Source organism: Humulus lupulus, chromosome 1 (genome assembly GCF_963169125.1).
Source record: "Humulus lupulus chromosome 1, drHumLupu1.1, whole genome shotgun sequence".
Lineage (NCBI taxonomy): Eukaryota > Viridiplantae > Streptophyta > Magnoliopsida > Rosales > Cannabaceae > Humulus > Humulus lupulus.
In genome coordinates this window covers 304,801,384-304,818,545 of record NC_084793.1, presented here as the reverse complement: position 1 = coordinate 304,818,545, position 17,162 = coordinate 304,801,384, and the positions used below count along the sequence as shown (strand labels likewise).

At 33.0% G+C, this 17,162-nt stretch overlaps 2 protein-coding genes across 3 annotated transcripts; both read right to left on the bottom strand.

Moving 5' to 3' along the window:
* Window positions 1-3,531: 3,531 nt before the first annotated feature.
* LOC133812658 (uncharacterized) lies at window positions 3,532-7,190 on the bottom strand. 2 transcript variants are annotated; one of them, XM_062246451.1, is made up of 4 exons: window positions 6,918-7,190; window positions 5,396-6,180; window positions 4,333-4,767; window positions 3,532-4,209 (listed from the first exon to the last, which is right to left on the bottom strand). In XM_062246451.1, exons 2-4 carry the CDS (start codon window positions 6,174-6,176, stop codon window positions 4,034-4,036), a joined length of 1,392 nt encoding a protein of 463 aa, XP_062102435.1. In that variant the 5' UTR covers window positions 6,177-6,180; window positions 6,918-7,190; the 3' UTR covers window positions 3,532-4,033. The 2 variants fall into 2 exon arrangements, with proteins under 2 accessions (XP_062102435.1, XP_062102436.1); XM_062246452.1 differs by lacking the exon at window positions 6,918-7,190 and adding an exon at window positions 6,570-6,726.
* A 2,986-nt stretch (window positions 7,191-10,176) lies between these two features.
* LOC133812657 (auxilin-like protein 1) lies at window positions 10,177-16,542 on the bottom strand. Its single transcript, XM_062246450.1, has 8 exons — window positions 15,976-16,542; window positions 11,606-15,131; window positions 11,462-11,519; window positions 11,284-11,366; window positions 11,138-11,203; window positions 10,961-11,050; window positions 10,626-10,802; window positions 10,177-10,406 (listed from the first exon to the last, which is right to left on the bottom strand). The coding sequence occupies exons 1-8, from the start codon at window positions 16,368-16,370 to the stop codon at window positions 10,371-10,373; spliced, it is 4,431 nt and encodes a 1,476-aa protein (XP_062102434.1). The 5' UTR covers window positions 16,371-16,542; the 3' UTR covers window positions 10,177-10,370.
* Between the last annotated feature and the right edge of the window lie 620 nt (window positions 16,543-17,162).

Below are 17,162 nucleotides of genomic sequence, written 5' to 3'. Positions count from 1 at the left end.
AAATTAATAAAACTTGATTAAGAGTAAAACTATGACATAAACTAACTTTTATAAAAAAATATGGGAAAATAAACACATAAAAGTTAAAATTATTAAAAAAACCATAGATTAACTTTTTTTTGAAAAAAAGCCATATTTTTGCACACTCTAATAAAAATCTCATATAAAATGTAATTTCCTCCATTTTTTTTTTACTATTTTACAGTCCTACTTTTTTTAAAAAAATACACACTCCATTGTCAAAGTTTCATATTTACAAAAATACGATTTTTAGAAAAAACAACTTGAAAATAACTTATTAGATCGACGAAAAAAAATTAAGCAAAAAATATATATATATTTATCAGAGCAACTAAACACCAAAAACCTAATAACAATGTAAATACAACTTGAAAACAATACAAAAAAAAAAAAGAAAAAACCATAAAAATGTAAAAATTTCATTAAAACCGTAAAATTGAAAAAAATAAATAAAAAATTTGATCGTAAAAACGTAATTTTTTAACAAAAATGAGTACTTGATGTAAAATCTATAAATTACCACTATTTAAAAAAAAAAAAAAAAGCTATATACTACCACTCTAAATAATAACAAATTGAAATTTTTTTACTTATTAAAATTATTTAAATTTGCAAGGGTATTAATTAGCAAAATAAGACAATCTCTAATGCAATATGTAAATTTTGTGTCAAATTTAACACAAAAAACGAGTTAATGTTATATTTGGCTCAATATTTGTAATTGCGCTCCAATGCACAAGATGCAAATTTATAAAAAAAGTCAATAATTCATTTAATACTTATCGAGAACATAGAAAAAATATTTTATTTTTTATTTTTTATTCTGTACTCCAATAAATTTGCCAACTACTAAATTATAGTAATTAGTAGCAATATGATAAATAAAAAGATAGTATTTATTGATGTGTCAAATTTGACATACTTTTTGTAACACTATTGGAGTCATATTTTTTTATAAGATATGTTAAATATAGCATTGCACCAACTTTTTGGCACTCTATTCAAGTCATATTTTTTTATAAGATGTATTAAATAACATTGCACCAACTTTTTGGCACTTTATTGGGGATGCTCTAATGGTTGAAATTTTTACTATGATCTATAATTTATAAAACGGTATGCATGAGTAATAACGAGTCGACCTTAAATTTGATTAACTTCAATTGATGGAGCATATTTTACATCTCTATATAACTATCCTCATATTTTATTTATAGTGAGGTTAACCATCTACAATCTCATCTAACTTAAAGAATATTTTGGAATGTGAACTCATTGTCCAAGTTTGATATGGCAGAAGATTGATGCAAGACATAAAATAGAAGGGAAAAAAATTGATGTATTCACAATATCTCAAGAATATGAACAAGGAATATTTTTTGAAAATTAGACATCTCCCATATAAAAAGGTTTGTTAATTTTACAACTACTCATTTGTTGTAATTCATTGGCATTTCATATATTAAACACCCTTAAAAGTAGATATTATTCTTGACCAAACCACCCTAAAAATCTAGTGTCTTTATTACTATTATTAGCATATTCTTCGTGTACAAAAATTCACCGATTTTTACATTTTTATTGTTAGCTAAATCATTCTTCAACAATTAGCCTTCCTTTCATCATTGAATCATCAATTCTTCTTTTAATAAACTTAAATACAAGTGTCAATAAAATATCATTATTTTACATTGTTATTTAGGGTGTTTTTATTTAACCAAGTAATTACGCAATAATTATATAATTAGAATTAATTAAAATTTTCAATTCCAATCTCAAATTCTCGTACCACCCACAAGAATAAGATGTAATTACTAACTAATAATAATTATTAAAATGTAAAAATGTTGGTTTATTTTTGTACAGTCTTTTCACTTTTTCTATGTTCTATTTTACTGAAAATTTCTTTTTTCCTCTTAGGTTACTAGTTTTGTTTTCTAAAATCCATTTCGTCCATTTCTCTTATAGAAGTAACTAACAATTTGAATAATATAGATTTAGATTTAGATTCAAACCAAAATATTGATGATGATGAAATTTGAACAATATTAATGATGGACCATAGATTACTACAAACAATTTATCTTTAAGGAGTATTCTATTTAAGGAGTATTCTATGGTAGGAGATTAAAAAAGAACTCCGACAGTGGGGCAAAAAGAGCCTCCTATTTCCGACTCATGAACAATTTTTGGTGCGATTTTTTTTTTATAATTGTCTATATTGTAATTATTTACAACATCCTGCAAATTTTCAGAAAATTCTGAATAATTTACAACGCCGAAAACTCTGTTCAAATATACTATTTTTCACTCGTATAAAAAAAATTAGTCACGCGTGCAATAACCTGCTTTTAAACTAGTTTTCGATACTGTAAATTATTCCAAATTTTCTGAAAATTTACAAAAAGCTCTAAATAACTACAATATACACAATCATAAAAAAAATTGCGTCGCAAAATTGTTCACGAGTTGATAACACAAAAAAAATCCTACCTTGACTCTTTTTGAAATCCCTACCATAGAAATTTCCTATCTTTAATATTAGAAATGGAATAGCTCAAGAAATATTGAATCCAAGAGATTTAATTTCTCTTAATTTTATGGCTATATAGAGAAAAAAACTAATTGTTATTTGAACAAAATAAAGTTTGTTTTATTTAAATTATGATGAGATATTTATTATTTAAGTTTTTTTAAATAGATAAAAATTATTTTGTCAAAAAAATTAGATAAAATTTATTTTAAATGTGTATTACAAAATACTATCAATTTTAATTATTTTGAAATTGATTATCACACTATTATTTATGACAATAAAAATTCATGTCTAATTAGTACTTGACATTCATCCACACGAAATGTAGGGTAGAGTTTTTACTAATAAATAAATAAAAACTATGACATTAATAATAATAAAAACCCTCGTTTTTAATTAGCAATTGTTGTCCAATGTAGGATATAGTTTAAATTAGACGCATCTTTACTCATTTATTTTATATAATTATTGAAAGACAAATCTTGTACTCAATGAAATTCTTCCTTGACAATAAATTTAAATTTATGTGTAATTCCTCCTTTACATTAAAACATATTGTCATGGTCTAAAATATATAATGAAAATAAATAATTCTTAGATCAAAAAAAACTTTTGTTTTCAGTACCTTGTGTTTTATGTATCTAAATCCTGATACCATATTTGAAATCGTTCTAGTATCCTAGACTAAAATTTAATTAATAAATTTTTCTCATTATAACTAAACTACCTCTCAATTATATGAATTTAAAATTCAAATTTAAAAACTTAATTACATATAATCATATTGAGTATCAGATGAGCATTATTGAAAATATAAGATAACAAGTCTAGATGAGCATTATTGAAAATATAAGATAACAAGTCTGTATTCCAATAAAACAATCAGGTACCAAATAGTTGTTATTTCTAATTTAAGGGTACACAAACTTATTCACAAGTAGAAAGGAGTGCTTGGAAAAACAGCAAAGATAAGATTATTCACCGTAACAATGTAACTTGCTCATTAAAATTTTAAACTGACCTCTCTCTATAGGTACTATTAGATGTTAATAAGATTTCAAAATTGTTTCTCAATTCGATCGATTAGATACAGATGATATAATAAAATAAAACAATTTACTCCTGTAAGAAGCTTTTATGTGTGTGCAGAAAATTAAGTGTTTTTAGCCTTTGACATAGAGATCTATGTCAAAGAGAAGCCATGAAAAAACATGTTTCACTATAAGGACTAATCCTATTCATGTCATCATATATGTGACCTATCAACTTTTTTAGTTTTTGCCAGTAACGGCTCCCATGTTATGATTGAGCTGTAGATTCTCAAATCACAGGAAAATGGAACTTTAAACAACATGAGAATGTTTATCCACACAAGACAAGGGTGGATAAGACCTTTTTTATCTTCTTCTTTTTATTCTCTTTTTTCATCTATGTTGTGGCATTAGATTCACAACTACTACCACTCGAAAGAGAGCATTATTTTGCTCCATCATCAGACTCAAGAACCTGGGTATCAGGGGTCGGTGATCCAGTTCCCGAAGGAAGGTAAGACCATGCTAATGCGACCGTGCCAAGTGTAAGAACAGAAGCGATGGAGCCCCAAACCCATCTCTGCCTTCTTTCCCTTTTCATCCTCTCTCGTCGTGCCAACTCTGAAATCATAGAGAAAAATAACACAGAAGTTAGATGGTCAAATAAGTTGTGAAAGAAGCATTACGATAGGGTCAAGAAAAATTCATCTTGAACAGTTGAGGAGTTAAGAACAGAAGCCTCACCGAGAACATCTCGATTCCTATGAACCATTTCCTGATTCATAGCCTCGTAGTTTCGGAGTTTGTCACACAATCGAGCAATCTCGAAGTTCTTAGCCTCGATCTGTGCTTCCATCTCTGTCTCCAACTCTGCCCTAGCTAAGCCCCTCCCAATAGAATTTGAAACAAACCTAGCAATGTATACTTGTCTACACAGCTCCTCTCCAGAATCGGAATCAAGCTGTTCTTCCCCTTCAACAGGAGTGGCCTTGGCAGGTATCGTTAATCCTACAAGTGACAACTGTTGCCTGATCCTATCCCATTGTTTTTGCATGTCACTTAATGATTCTTCTGCTTGCTTCCGCTTCTCTATTTCCATCAGTAAACTCATTCTCATTTCACGAAATTCAGCTTCAACATCACGAACAACAGACTGTTGCCCACTCTCAGAAGAAAGTTCTGTCATTGAAAAAAAATGTCGTAGTAAGTACAAAATTGTAATGAACATATGAAAAAAAAATATATAGTCGTGTCAAAAACTTTGTTAGCACTAATATACCTACAACACAGCCTGTGAGCAAGCAAAACTAGGAATTTATTTCACACGAGAATCAGAGTTGTACAAAAATCAAAATTTTATATAATACAAACCAAAAGTTTTCCATTCCACTAAGGGTATTTACACATCTTTTCTGTAAAAAAAACTTCAAATGTACACTTGAACGTGCAGAATTAATGCAACTAATATATACCTACGTTGTTAGGACACCAGCCTCAGTAAAATCACGAGTGATCTAGACTTCGGTTTACCAACTAAAACTCATAAAAGATACAAGAGAGAATATAACAACTATATATATATACGCTAAAAATAAAAGTGATGCTAAGGACACTTTTTTACACCCCAAAATTGCACACACTAATGTGCATGTTTTTCAAAGTGAGACCACAACTTTTATGGGTGGTCAAAAACTACCTCACAACAATTAGAATGCTGTATAGTTTATACATTTTGGGTATAAAACGTGTATATCTCAATCATTACTCAAAATAATAATAAATTTAGAGAAAAGGTCAGCTTATGTACCATCCCAAGCATCATAAAATTCACCCATAGGTGTAGTGAGTTGTGCCGACCGTTCTCCTTCAGCATTATCCTCTCCATCAGTATTACTCGTGAAACTCATAGAATCACGAGGATCAAAGAAATCTTCCCGGTCACTATCTCTTCCGGGAGTCAACGGAGCTTGTTTCATTGAATCAAGAACCACAACCTGACCATTATTCCAACTACTGCTTTCATGTTCCACCTTACCATTCACAAGTACCTCATTAGTCATGACAAGTTTTCCATTACTGCTTTCAAGTTGCACACTACCATTTCCATGTTTACCATTACTGCTTCCACAATCAAGATAATCAGTCACCTGAGGCTCAGGAATTGGTTCAGCAACAGGGAAAGTAAAAGAATCCTTCTCTCCTGAGCTGGTAACCTTGGATTCTGCATTATTCACATTCCCATGAACCTTTTCTTCATCTTGGCCTTTTGGGCGTGACAATACACTACTCTCCGAGGAACTCTTATTTAGGCGTGGTCCACGCCGCTTATGATTGATAATGTAAGGAGACGGGGGGAATGATGTAGGCGAATCAGGGAGCGGGGTTGATTCGGGAGTAGCATAAAGTGCAGGAGTAATTGGATGGCGATTCCTTCTTCTTTCTGTAACTGAAGTACTATTCCTCCTCTCCAGCTTTGGATTAGGACCAGGCTGTGGTTTTGGTACAGGTCTCGGAACAGACTTATCGACAGATTTTGAAGCTCCAGGTTCCAGCAAGGTATCTAAGGCTATAGCAGTAAACGTCGGCATAGCTCTGCATAATTAAACATTCAATAACCCATTTCAGCGCCAACATTTAAAGACATAGCCAACCACTCTGATGTAAAGAAAGCTCCAAACATTTAGGCAAGAAAAAGGAGAGAAACAATACATAACAGTAGAAACAGCAATTCATCCACAACGACCCACAACCCACAAGATTAAAAAAAAATTAAAACTATAGTCACCTCATTTAAACCACATATAAGATTTGTGATTTCATTCAAGCAAAAATTTTCTAAAGTTTATTTTTTCTATTTTATAATCTAATTAGTAATGCTTCCAAACTCAGAAACTGATTCTCAAAAAGCTACCGAACCCTAAAACAAAATAATTTTGAACACACAATAAGCAAAACAAAGATGAAGAAATCAAAAACCTCACAATTCAAAAATAGCCGAATCCAAATCCAAAAGAGCTAACGCTCTTCCGATTCATTACAAAGAAAACCTGAGAGAGCACTACATAACCTTCCTCCAAACCAAACTTCCCACACAACTATCAAACCCAGCTTTTAGGTCACATCCTCAGAAAAGCAAACTCAAATCACAAGAAATCCACACAAAAAGAAAATTCCACAATTTACCACCCTCACATGTCTCTTTCTCATCCACCGAACAGGCACACACAGAACCAACAACACGTACACACAATATATATATCTATATATAAAAAAATAAAAAAAAACCAGCCAAAGAAACTAAAACATTAAAAAAACGGAAAATAAGAAACCTTGCGATAAGAGCGAGGAGTTGCGAAAGGAAGGGAGGGAAACCCTAGGCGCAGCAGCAACAGAGTCGATCAGACAAAAAATCAGAGCGAAGAAGATGATGATGAAGAAGAAGAAGAAGAAGAAGAGGCAGCTGCATAGTTTTTGAGGGCTTCTTTTGGGTTCTTCACGATGATTCTGCCCTGTTCTTCAGAGAATTTTGGAAAACAAAGCTTAAATCTCTCTCTCTCTCTCTCTCTCTTTCAATAACAACCGCCTCTTTCTCTCTCTCTCTTTTTTATTTTTTTAATTAAATTAATTAAAAAAGAAAATTAATTAAATTTTGGTCTTTTGAGATCGGATTTTTAAACACACACACACCGCACGGGGGTCAGTCAGGTCAGGGCTTCCGAAAATATTTGAAAACTTTTTTGCTAATTACGTAATATTTATATGAAAATGTCTAAACTACCCTTACTTGTGACAATAGAAACGGCGTTCGAGCGTGAGTAGTAATGTATTTTTGTGCTTTTGAGACGACGCCGTTTTGTTGTCTTTTTTATTTTATTTTTTAAATTATAAGCACGTGGGCTTTGCCTTGTCAAACAAATAAAGAAGTGGGTCACACGCACACGCACACCTCACCCATGATTTCATTAATTAATTATTTATTTATTTATTTAATTTTGATTTAGGCGTAGTATGGAATCTTTGGCTTTGTTAATAATCACTTTAGAGAGATCTATCTGTATCTACAAGTTATTTTTAACCAAAACGTCACCGTATTAGAAGCCTAAATTAGTAGTGCACTACAATGTAGTTGTATTAGTCTTTTACTCTATAATTAAAAAAAAACAAAAGTCATAAATGAGATTGCTAAATGTGGAGAAAAATTAATAGCTATGTATCCCAACTAAACAAGAAATTAAGACATGTTCTTTTTTTGTTCTCACGGCATAAGCGGACTTTTAATTTTTTTTTTATTTTATTTAGGAAATTTATTCATTTATTATTCTGTATTTTTAGAAAGTATCATTTTAGTATTTTTTTTCAATAATATTCATTTGTTACTTTGTATTTTAAAATTATGGTACCCTAAAATATAAATACATTTTTTCAATATTACTAATTTAATCAAATAGGTAAAATTTTATGGGTTTATATTTTTTGGACTCTGTATTTTGTGTCATTACATGTTTAGACCATGTGTTTTGACAAATTATTTTTTGGACTCTATGTTTTATAAAATAGTTAAAATAGAACCCTAAACTTGATTTTGGTCAATGTTTTCTCAACTAAAATCACAAATAATTTACCAAACTAACCATTCAGAACAAAAATAAAATCATTCTGCTTAAAAACTGTGTTGTTATATTCAATTTTTTCTTTATCAAAATTTAGTTTATAGTTCTATTTTAATCATTTTACAAAACATAAGGTCCAAAAAATAATTTGTCAAAACACAGAATCCAAACAAGTAATAAGACAAAACGCAAGGTTCAAAAAAATATAATTCCAAATTTTATTAATTAAATTTTATTTATTATATGGGTGGAAACATTAAGGACTTATTCCCTTCTTTCTTTGATTTAATTATTTTAATTTAATGCATTTAATATCTCTCGTGACTTAAGAAGAGCCAGCAACCACGCTTCTTTATGATTAATTTAATTGGTGTTACAATATGAATAATCGACAATTAACACTTTTTTATTTTGTCAATAAAAAAATTGATACTTAATAAATATGTTACTATTTTTTATTTTTTATTTTATTTTCCGGACCCCTCAATGATCAAAAGTGCAGCGTGCTTTTTCACGTCAAGAGAAAATAAAAAAATAATAATAATTCAAAAAAGAAAAGAAAATAACAATAATAGTATTTTGTCCCACCCCGCCGTTCAAATAGTAAGTCAATTTGATCAGGTCCCAATCCATTTTACTTACCATATTATTATTATTATTTAGGGAACAATTTGATTAAGCTTTTTTCAACACACAACTTTTTAACAAGATACTCTTGCACATGTTTATTATTTTTAACAATGATTTAATCTTTAGTTTTATTAGGCTTACCAGTTTCTATTTTGGAATTTACTCTTGCAAATTAATGTTTTGATAAAAAAAAAAATTTCAGTAATATACATATGGTATCTTATATTTTATTCAGATTTAATAAATAAAATTATCGGCCAAATTATCATCAATTACATACAATTAAATAATCAAATTTAAATTTAAAACTCATATAATTGAAAACAAATTAATTATATTGATAAAATTTTATTAATTAAATTTAATTTTAGAGCATCAAATATATAATTTTAAAATACCGAATACCTAATGAGTATTATTGTAAACAAAAGTACAAAAATAATACTTTACAAAAATACAAAATACCAAATAGTTACATGTATCTTAAAAAGAACACCACTATACCACTAAATACGAGATAGTGATTGGTATACCATATGATGCCCTACTACAATACTCTTATTCAAATGTTAAACCAAATTCCCATTTGGTTGAGTGCAAAGGAATTAATGAATGGGTTTGTATTTGAATAATTCATCAACAATCAATAGAAAATGGGGGCATGTGGAGAAAAAGAAGAAACTTGTGTTGGATAAAAAGGAGCCATTAAAATCATCACTATACAGTAATAGTACTATTTGGTACAGTTGAAAAACCAGCTAACTTGTTTTGACATTTTGGGAAAAGAATGAGAATCATACATAATTGGAAAAATAAAAAAAAAGAGTTAATAGCACAACAATATTGAAAAATAAGCAACTTGAAGACTACACCAGGTACCAACTACCTCCATAAAGGCACAGCAAACGACACCGTTCCCATCACATCGTCAAGCACTATAAGACTAACAGATCGATAGCTATGGCAAAGTGGTCCAATGGGTACTCGACAACTGGAGCATATACTATTCTTTTTATGGGCCATAAAGATTCTGAATCTAAGGTAGGGAAACAGATTAGATTCTCAACTTCTTTTAATACTTGATAGTGACACAACCTCTTACCACCCAATCCTCCCACATTTATATTTGGGGAAATTTCTTCATTCCATATTGTTCAAATTAATTAGGAAATTTCTGAGGAAATTTCCCTATAATAACTATACATATTGCTGTAAAAAGTGAAAACTGCAGAGTCATGTTTCATTTTTAACCAAGTTTTTCAGGTATTGATTTGTACCTTTAGTCATCTCTCAACCGGACAACTTTTTGATAGTATATATGTATATATATATCAATTTTGGAAGAAAAGAAAAGAAGGGGCCAACCATATTTCATTTACTTGGATTTCCTGCAACTATTTTCTTTGAGCTTTTAAGCTTACATTCATAATCTACTTAAATTAGTAAAATAAGGAAAAATTGCACATAAGACTATATCTACTTACAGCTTTATAGAATTACATGCTGTTGCAGTGTTACAGCATTGTAAAGTAAGGGCCTGAGTTACCGCTCTTCCGAGTTAAATTTGTTCCAAGCTTCCTGGAGTAAATAGTAAATACAGACCATAAAATGTAAGTGATAAATCAACGGTTCAGTAGCTATCCATTAACACTACTTATTCTTCTATTTGGTAACAATGTGTCTTGTGATAAGTTGTAGAAGGTTAAACTCATCTAATATCCATAAACCTGATAAAACATGATTAATATAGTAATAAACTATTAACATACCAAGTGAAGAAAAAGAGTTGTAAATTACCTTTAAAAGATCGAAAACTTTTTCGCAAATGTACTTTTGATGAATACTTGCACCACGTTGTTGTAATTTGTCAGGATGAACACAAAGAGTGGCTTTCCTGTAAGCTTTCTTTACAGCAGCAGAAGTAATAACCTCTGTTAAGGGAATTGGGTGCCAACCACTATCAGGCCCGAGGATCTGTCAGCAAAGAAAGAATTCTTTGGATAAAAACACTAATTCTATGAAAAAAGAAAACACTTGTAACAAATTTCTTGAATTGTGATGGTTCTGAAAAATAAAAATAGACCATCTGTTGTTATTGTGAAGCAAATCTCAGAGCAATAAAAAATGCTTACATATTGCAAAGTTGAAAGCAGGGCACGCAAGTTTCCTTCTTTCCCGCTTGACCACCTCCTGACATCAGCATCCAAAGTTTCTGCTAATCTCTGCAAACACAATAAGATAATTTCTCATTAACCCGAAATGAGAAGGAAATCTGAATCTTGGAAGTTTTTTTTCAGCAAAGTTTTTACATTTCTCTCTGCTTGCTCTCTCTGGGCAAGAAGATCACGCATATTCTTCTCTGCAAGAGCTTTTGCCTGAAATAGACAAGCTTGATGTTATAAGTTAAATACAAACAAAAGTTGTTTCACTAACTACAAATAATTGAATATCATACCGCGCGCTCAGCTGTTCTACGATGCCTTTCCAACCTAGCTTTACATCTTTGAGCTGATTCAACTTCAACTCCTTCAAATCTATCTGTAAAACAAAAAATCAAGTTCCAAACAAATTGAGCAGAATGTAGAGAAAATATTTACAAGTCAGCTAGTAAATATCAAAATTTGATTACATACCACCATATACTGAGGAATATTGATATCTAAGGTGCCCCTGTGAGCTGTCTTGGAGATCCTGCACAAAACGATTGGGTTTAGATTGTTATGGAAAATTACAGTTAACTGAAGGAACAAGAATTGTGCAGAAAAGAGACTACTAACAGAGGATGAAGCGCTTTGTCTCAACACATGATTTCTTGAGGAAGCTGAAAATTTATCAGAAACAGATCTCTGTACTCGTTCTCTGGCCTCACAAGCAGCCCTTTCAGCCATTGCCTTTTCAGCAGCACGTTCTCGAGCCTCAGCAGTTGCTCTCTCTACTGCAGAACGCTCAGCCCGGATCCTAGCCTCCATAGCTGCCTTCCCTGCTAATGACTTCTCCCTGGCCTCTGCACATGCTTTCTCCAATCTTTCACGAGCCTCTGACATTGCTCGTTGACGAGCTTCAGCTGTTAACCTCTCCAAAGCAACCCTTTCTGCTCTCTCGCGAGATTCTGCAAATGCTCTTTCACGAGCTTCAAGTGTTGCTAGGTCAACAGCCATTCTATCCTTTTCTCTTTCTCTTTCTCTCTCCCTCTCCTCCTCTATTTTTCTTAGTCTTTCATTTTCTAGCTCTCTTTCTCTTTTCATCCTTTCAGTTTCTACCTCATTAGATGTCTTCTCCTTTCTCTCTGCAGTCAGGCTTGCATTACCCTGCTGTACTGAATTCCGAATCCTCTGCTTCTCTTCAGGCCTAGGTGGCTGGACTGCTTCTGTTTTTCTCTTATCTTCGGTGTTTTCTTTCACCAGATGATTTGGCACTGTTTTTTTCTTTTCTTCCTGATTCAAGGTAGCTTGGGCCTGGGAGTAATCTTCTCTCTCCTTCCACTGACGAGCAAATTCTTTCTCTTGATTTTTGGAAACAGATCCCACCTGAGAGGAACTCTTGATTTTCTCAGCATTAGGTTGTCCAATAACAGAGGCTGATTCTCCTACCTTCTTCACTCGATTGTCTAGATGAGGCAGCTCAAAGGCATCTTCCACTTTACCTTGGTTCTTCTCATGTTCTAAGTTTCCTTGTGACTTGCCAACTGCCTTCAATTTTTCACTGCCGCTTGGCATAATTTCTATTTCAAATGCTTCTAATTCTGTTTCACTAACTTTTGGTTTAATCTTTATTTCCCCACTTGTTTTCTTCACAGGGCTATCCAAATTAAAGTCATTTCCTGCACCTTCCATTCTGAAGTACTTCTCAGCCATGCTAGGTGCTTTGATAGTTTTATCAGTGACTTTATTTTTCCTTCCGACTGCCCCTGGTTGCATTTCATTATCCCAGGCTTCAGTCCTTGTATCACTACTTTCTTCATGGGCAAAGCTGCCCTGAGTTGTTTTCACTTTTTCACTGTTTTTATCAAGGTCGCAAGACGATTGGCTTGATTGAGTGTTCTCACTACAATCCAGTTTATGCTCCACATCAGATTGCGGTAGATATTCTTCCTCCACAAGCACCTGAGCTCCTTTGGCCAATTTTACTTCCTTATTATTTTCAATCTGCTCCTTTCCTTCATCTTCCTTGTCTAGATCCTTCTCATCTTCTCCATCAACAGCATCTTTAAGCACCTGCTTAGTCTTTTCCTGCTCAATAACCCCACTTGGCATGTTCTGAGTATCTAACACCTCAGATTCTTCTGACAGTTTTGTTTCCCTATCTTCTTTGTCCCGACCCTCTGTGAATCTTTTCTCATTATTTTCTTGTTGACAGGCCTTCTTGTTTTTTCTAGTCTCTTTATTGCCATTAACAGAATTATGGACATTCTTGTTTGCTTCTCTTTTCTGAGCCTTTTCACGTCTTTTCTCTTCTTCCAGCTTAAGAGCTTGTCTCTGTGTCTTCTTGTTTATTTCCTGTTCAAGGGACTGTTTCAATCCCTTTCCGTTCTCATGCTGCTTGACAGCTACTTTAGGCCTCCTCTCACTCTCTACTTTCTCAAAAATATGGTTTAACTCCTTCTGATTTTCCACCTGTTCAAGATCCTTCTGCGCTTTTTTCTCATTTTCATCTTGGTCAAATGCCCCTTTGAAGCTTTTATTCTGTTCAAAAGCCTCCATTTGCCCATCTTCATTGTCTACAATTTCGTGGAAAAGCTTGTGTTTTTCTTCAATTTCAATCATTTTATCAGCCTCCAATGTCTCATCGTCCTCTTTCTGCTTTATAGTCAGCTCAACTTTGGACTTGTCCCATGTTTTTCTCACTTTAGTGGATCTATCACCTCCACTTCTTTTGTTGGTTCCCAGAAGCTGTTTGGCTATTGTAAAGCTGTTCTTGTCTTCTCCCCATTCACAAACTTCATTGGTTACTTTTATCTTATTCTCACCATCCTTTTGCTCACATACCTCCTCCATTGATATTGACTGCACATGATTTTCCTCAGATCCACGAGACTCTTTTGTGCCTTGTTTCTTCTCAAGATTTTCCAGCTCGTGATCTTCCACAGCTGCTTTTAGTTTCCTACCATTTTCTGAGTGCTTATCAAATGAATCCACAGTTGCCTTCTCAAACCACCCATGCTCGTGAATCTTATTCTGCACAACAGTATTCTTGCTATTTACCTGTTCAAGAGCATTCTTAGATTCATCTGTTGTTATCAACTCAAAAAATTCGGTTGCCTTTTTCCATTCACTAGATTCGTCAATAGTATAAGGTCCTCTAGTTGACCATGATTCCTTCTCAGACGTGTCTTTTGCATATTTCTCAGCAGCAGTGTAAGTTTTTTCTCTTTCTACAAATTCTGGGACTTCAGGGCCTATAGTAGTCACCTTCTGCTTCTCCTCCGTCACAAACAGAGTTGATCCAGTGTCTTCTCCTTCACAAGTGCCCTTCATACTCTCGTCATTTATTCTAATGGATCCATCAATTATCTTACCTCTCTTTCCTTCCTTCCCTTTCACATCCTTTTTTGCACCTGATTTAGAGCTGGTTTGGAGCCCGTCTTTTTTCTTCTCCCTTAATTCTCTTGCACTTTTAATCTTTGCTTGAGCATTCTCCATTGCTTCTTTTATGGCGGCAGCAGAGACTGCAGCAGATGAACTGGCATCTACCTCTACATCAAAGAAAGGTGGCGAATCATCTCCTGAGAATCCTTCAGAAGTAAAACAATTACGACGTGAGACCAGTTTACTGGAATCTCCCTTCTCGCCATCTACCAGAGGAGGTGGCCGACAAGGTGGAGGCAATTCGGATGGCTGAGTTCGAAGGCTAATTTCAGAAATACCTACCAACGAATCTCTTTGGAAAAAGCCATAATTATCACTCCCTTTCTGAGGTCTAAGATCATTTTCAAATGCATGTCCGCCAGCACTACCATTAGGGGGTTGCGACAATGTTTTTTTAAGATGCTTCGCCTTCAGCTTATCAACACTAAAATCCATATTGACATTGCTATCGTCAGCCTCTTGCAAGGGTCTTCTCTTATCTTCTGTTTGTTGCAATGGTGAATTAACCATGACAGTGAATCCAGGAACAGCATGAAGTTGAGTTACATGTGTCATCCCATTTGATAAGTCCTCGTTGCTCATTTGATTAGCTTTATGATAAGATATATTGAACTCTGTGCTGCCATCAAGCGAGTGATGAGGGCTTCCATTTGAAAAGGATCGATCCTTGCCAGAAATTTCCGACTCTTCTGACAGAGATTCAAACTCGGCAGGAGACCTATGAATATGAAGCAAGAAAGAAAAATACCATCACTTATGTCGATATGAAGAAGATTAAACAGAAGTTATAGCCATTTAAAACAGAAAACAGAGTCAATTAAGTAAAGTATATGATAGCACACAAGGTTATACTACTCATCTTTCTTAAAGATAATCCCAAACTAAATCAAGTGAAGGACTTAATGTGGAATGTGGAATGTGGGGTTTGAACTTTGAAGTACAGCTCAAAACCAACTTCACTATCTAAAGTCAATTTTCCATTCTATTTATATTCTGAAAAATACAGTGTTTCAATCAATCAATAACCTGATTTTACAAACTCAATTTACACACGTTATGATACTGTATTTGATCAGTAAACTTTGTCATTTTCCGTCTATAATATTTAGTTTTTTTTTTTTCACTTGAAAGAACCCCTCTGACAATCTTTCAAAACTTTTAAGCCCCAAAAAACTCTAGCTCAGTAAAGCTCCTTGCTTATGTAATTTAATCTTTACAGCTGAACTGTATAAAATTTCAGTGCTGCTTTCGAAAGTTTTGACTTCAAAAAATCATTAAATTGACGATACATGTTCCCTAAAAATGCTCGAAAAAACATAGAGCATTTTTACCGCAAGCTCACATGAGGAGCTTCCGAGAGCAATATTATCACACCCAAAAAATTAAGACACGCCAAAAAATAAAAATAAAATTGTTTGTTCTGAAGGAAGAAAACAAAAAACTTGAAAATAGACATGTTGTTCAGACATTTTGACTAAAAATAGTTCACACAATTTAACAAAATGAGGGCAAAACCAAAAGCTACGAACTTTAAGCAGAGAAATATGAATACATGATCATACCAAGGTTCGTCGGAGGAATCACCATCGAAGCCCTTAGATTGATCGACCAACTCCTCATATGATACAGCGAAATCTAGACCATTAAACCCTCCAAAAACCTCGGCATAGTCGAAACTAGAGCTCCGGACATCGAAAAAAACCTCCGCTTCATCGACCGCCGGAAGATCCAACACCGGAATCGACGTAGCTCGGGAAGCCTGAAAGCTACCAAAAATCTCACTGTAATCCTCCATTCGAGGAGATAGAGTAGAGACTCCAAACTTGGGAGGACCTCCGTAAACATCGTCGTAAAGGGTCTTTGCTGGCACAAAGCCACCAGCCGCATTGCCGCAAATTTTCTTGGAAAGAGCCGCCGTGGCCCGGTTTGGATGCCGAGAATGTGAGAAATTTGCCATGAAAACGAGAAGATTTTAGGGTTTGTTCTTTGACTTTCGGAAGCGTCGCAAGTTTTTTTTTTTTTTTTTTTCGCTGCTTTTGCTTTCTTTGTTTTTCTCTCTGCAGAGACTCCGCTGCATAGTCAGAACAACTCTGGAGGAGGAGGACGACGAAAGGCCTGAAAAAGAAATTTGTTGAAATTACCAAATAGGACTCCTTATTGGCACTGTCAAATTCTTTACTTTTTTTTCTTTTTGTGTTATTACATTATTACCCTTTATTATTCTCATCTATACTTCTTAACTAAAAAATGTAATAAATATAAATTTACTATTATTATTTTTATTGTTGTACCATTCATAGCTATTAATTTTTTTTAAAAAAACATTATATTTAAGTGAATTTCAGTCTTTTTTTTTTTTTTACAAAGAATTTGAGAATGATATTTTAAGTTTAATGTCTCATTTTTGCATTTTTGTCAATAAGGCTACTCCTAAATTAGTTGTACATGTTTTTTGGATGCACCCAAATTTATTTAATTAGGGATATATTTGGAAGTCAATTACATTCTATTTTAAAATAAAATTGTTATGTTTGTTAAGACCGATAGTAATTACGTAACAAAATAATATATTGTGTAATAATTACTATTTAAAGCTTATAATATTTAGTGATTACAATTAATTTCTAGTGATGAGAATTAGATAGTGTAATTGTGGTACTTCAATCATCTTTAATTACATAGTTGTGTGTAATTATCTAGATAAACAAACATGTCAAACTTAATAACTATCTCGAATTACACTCAATTA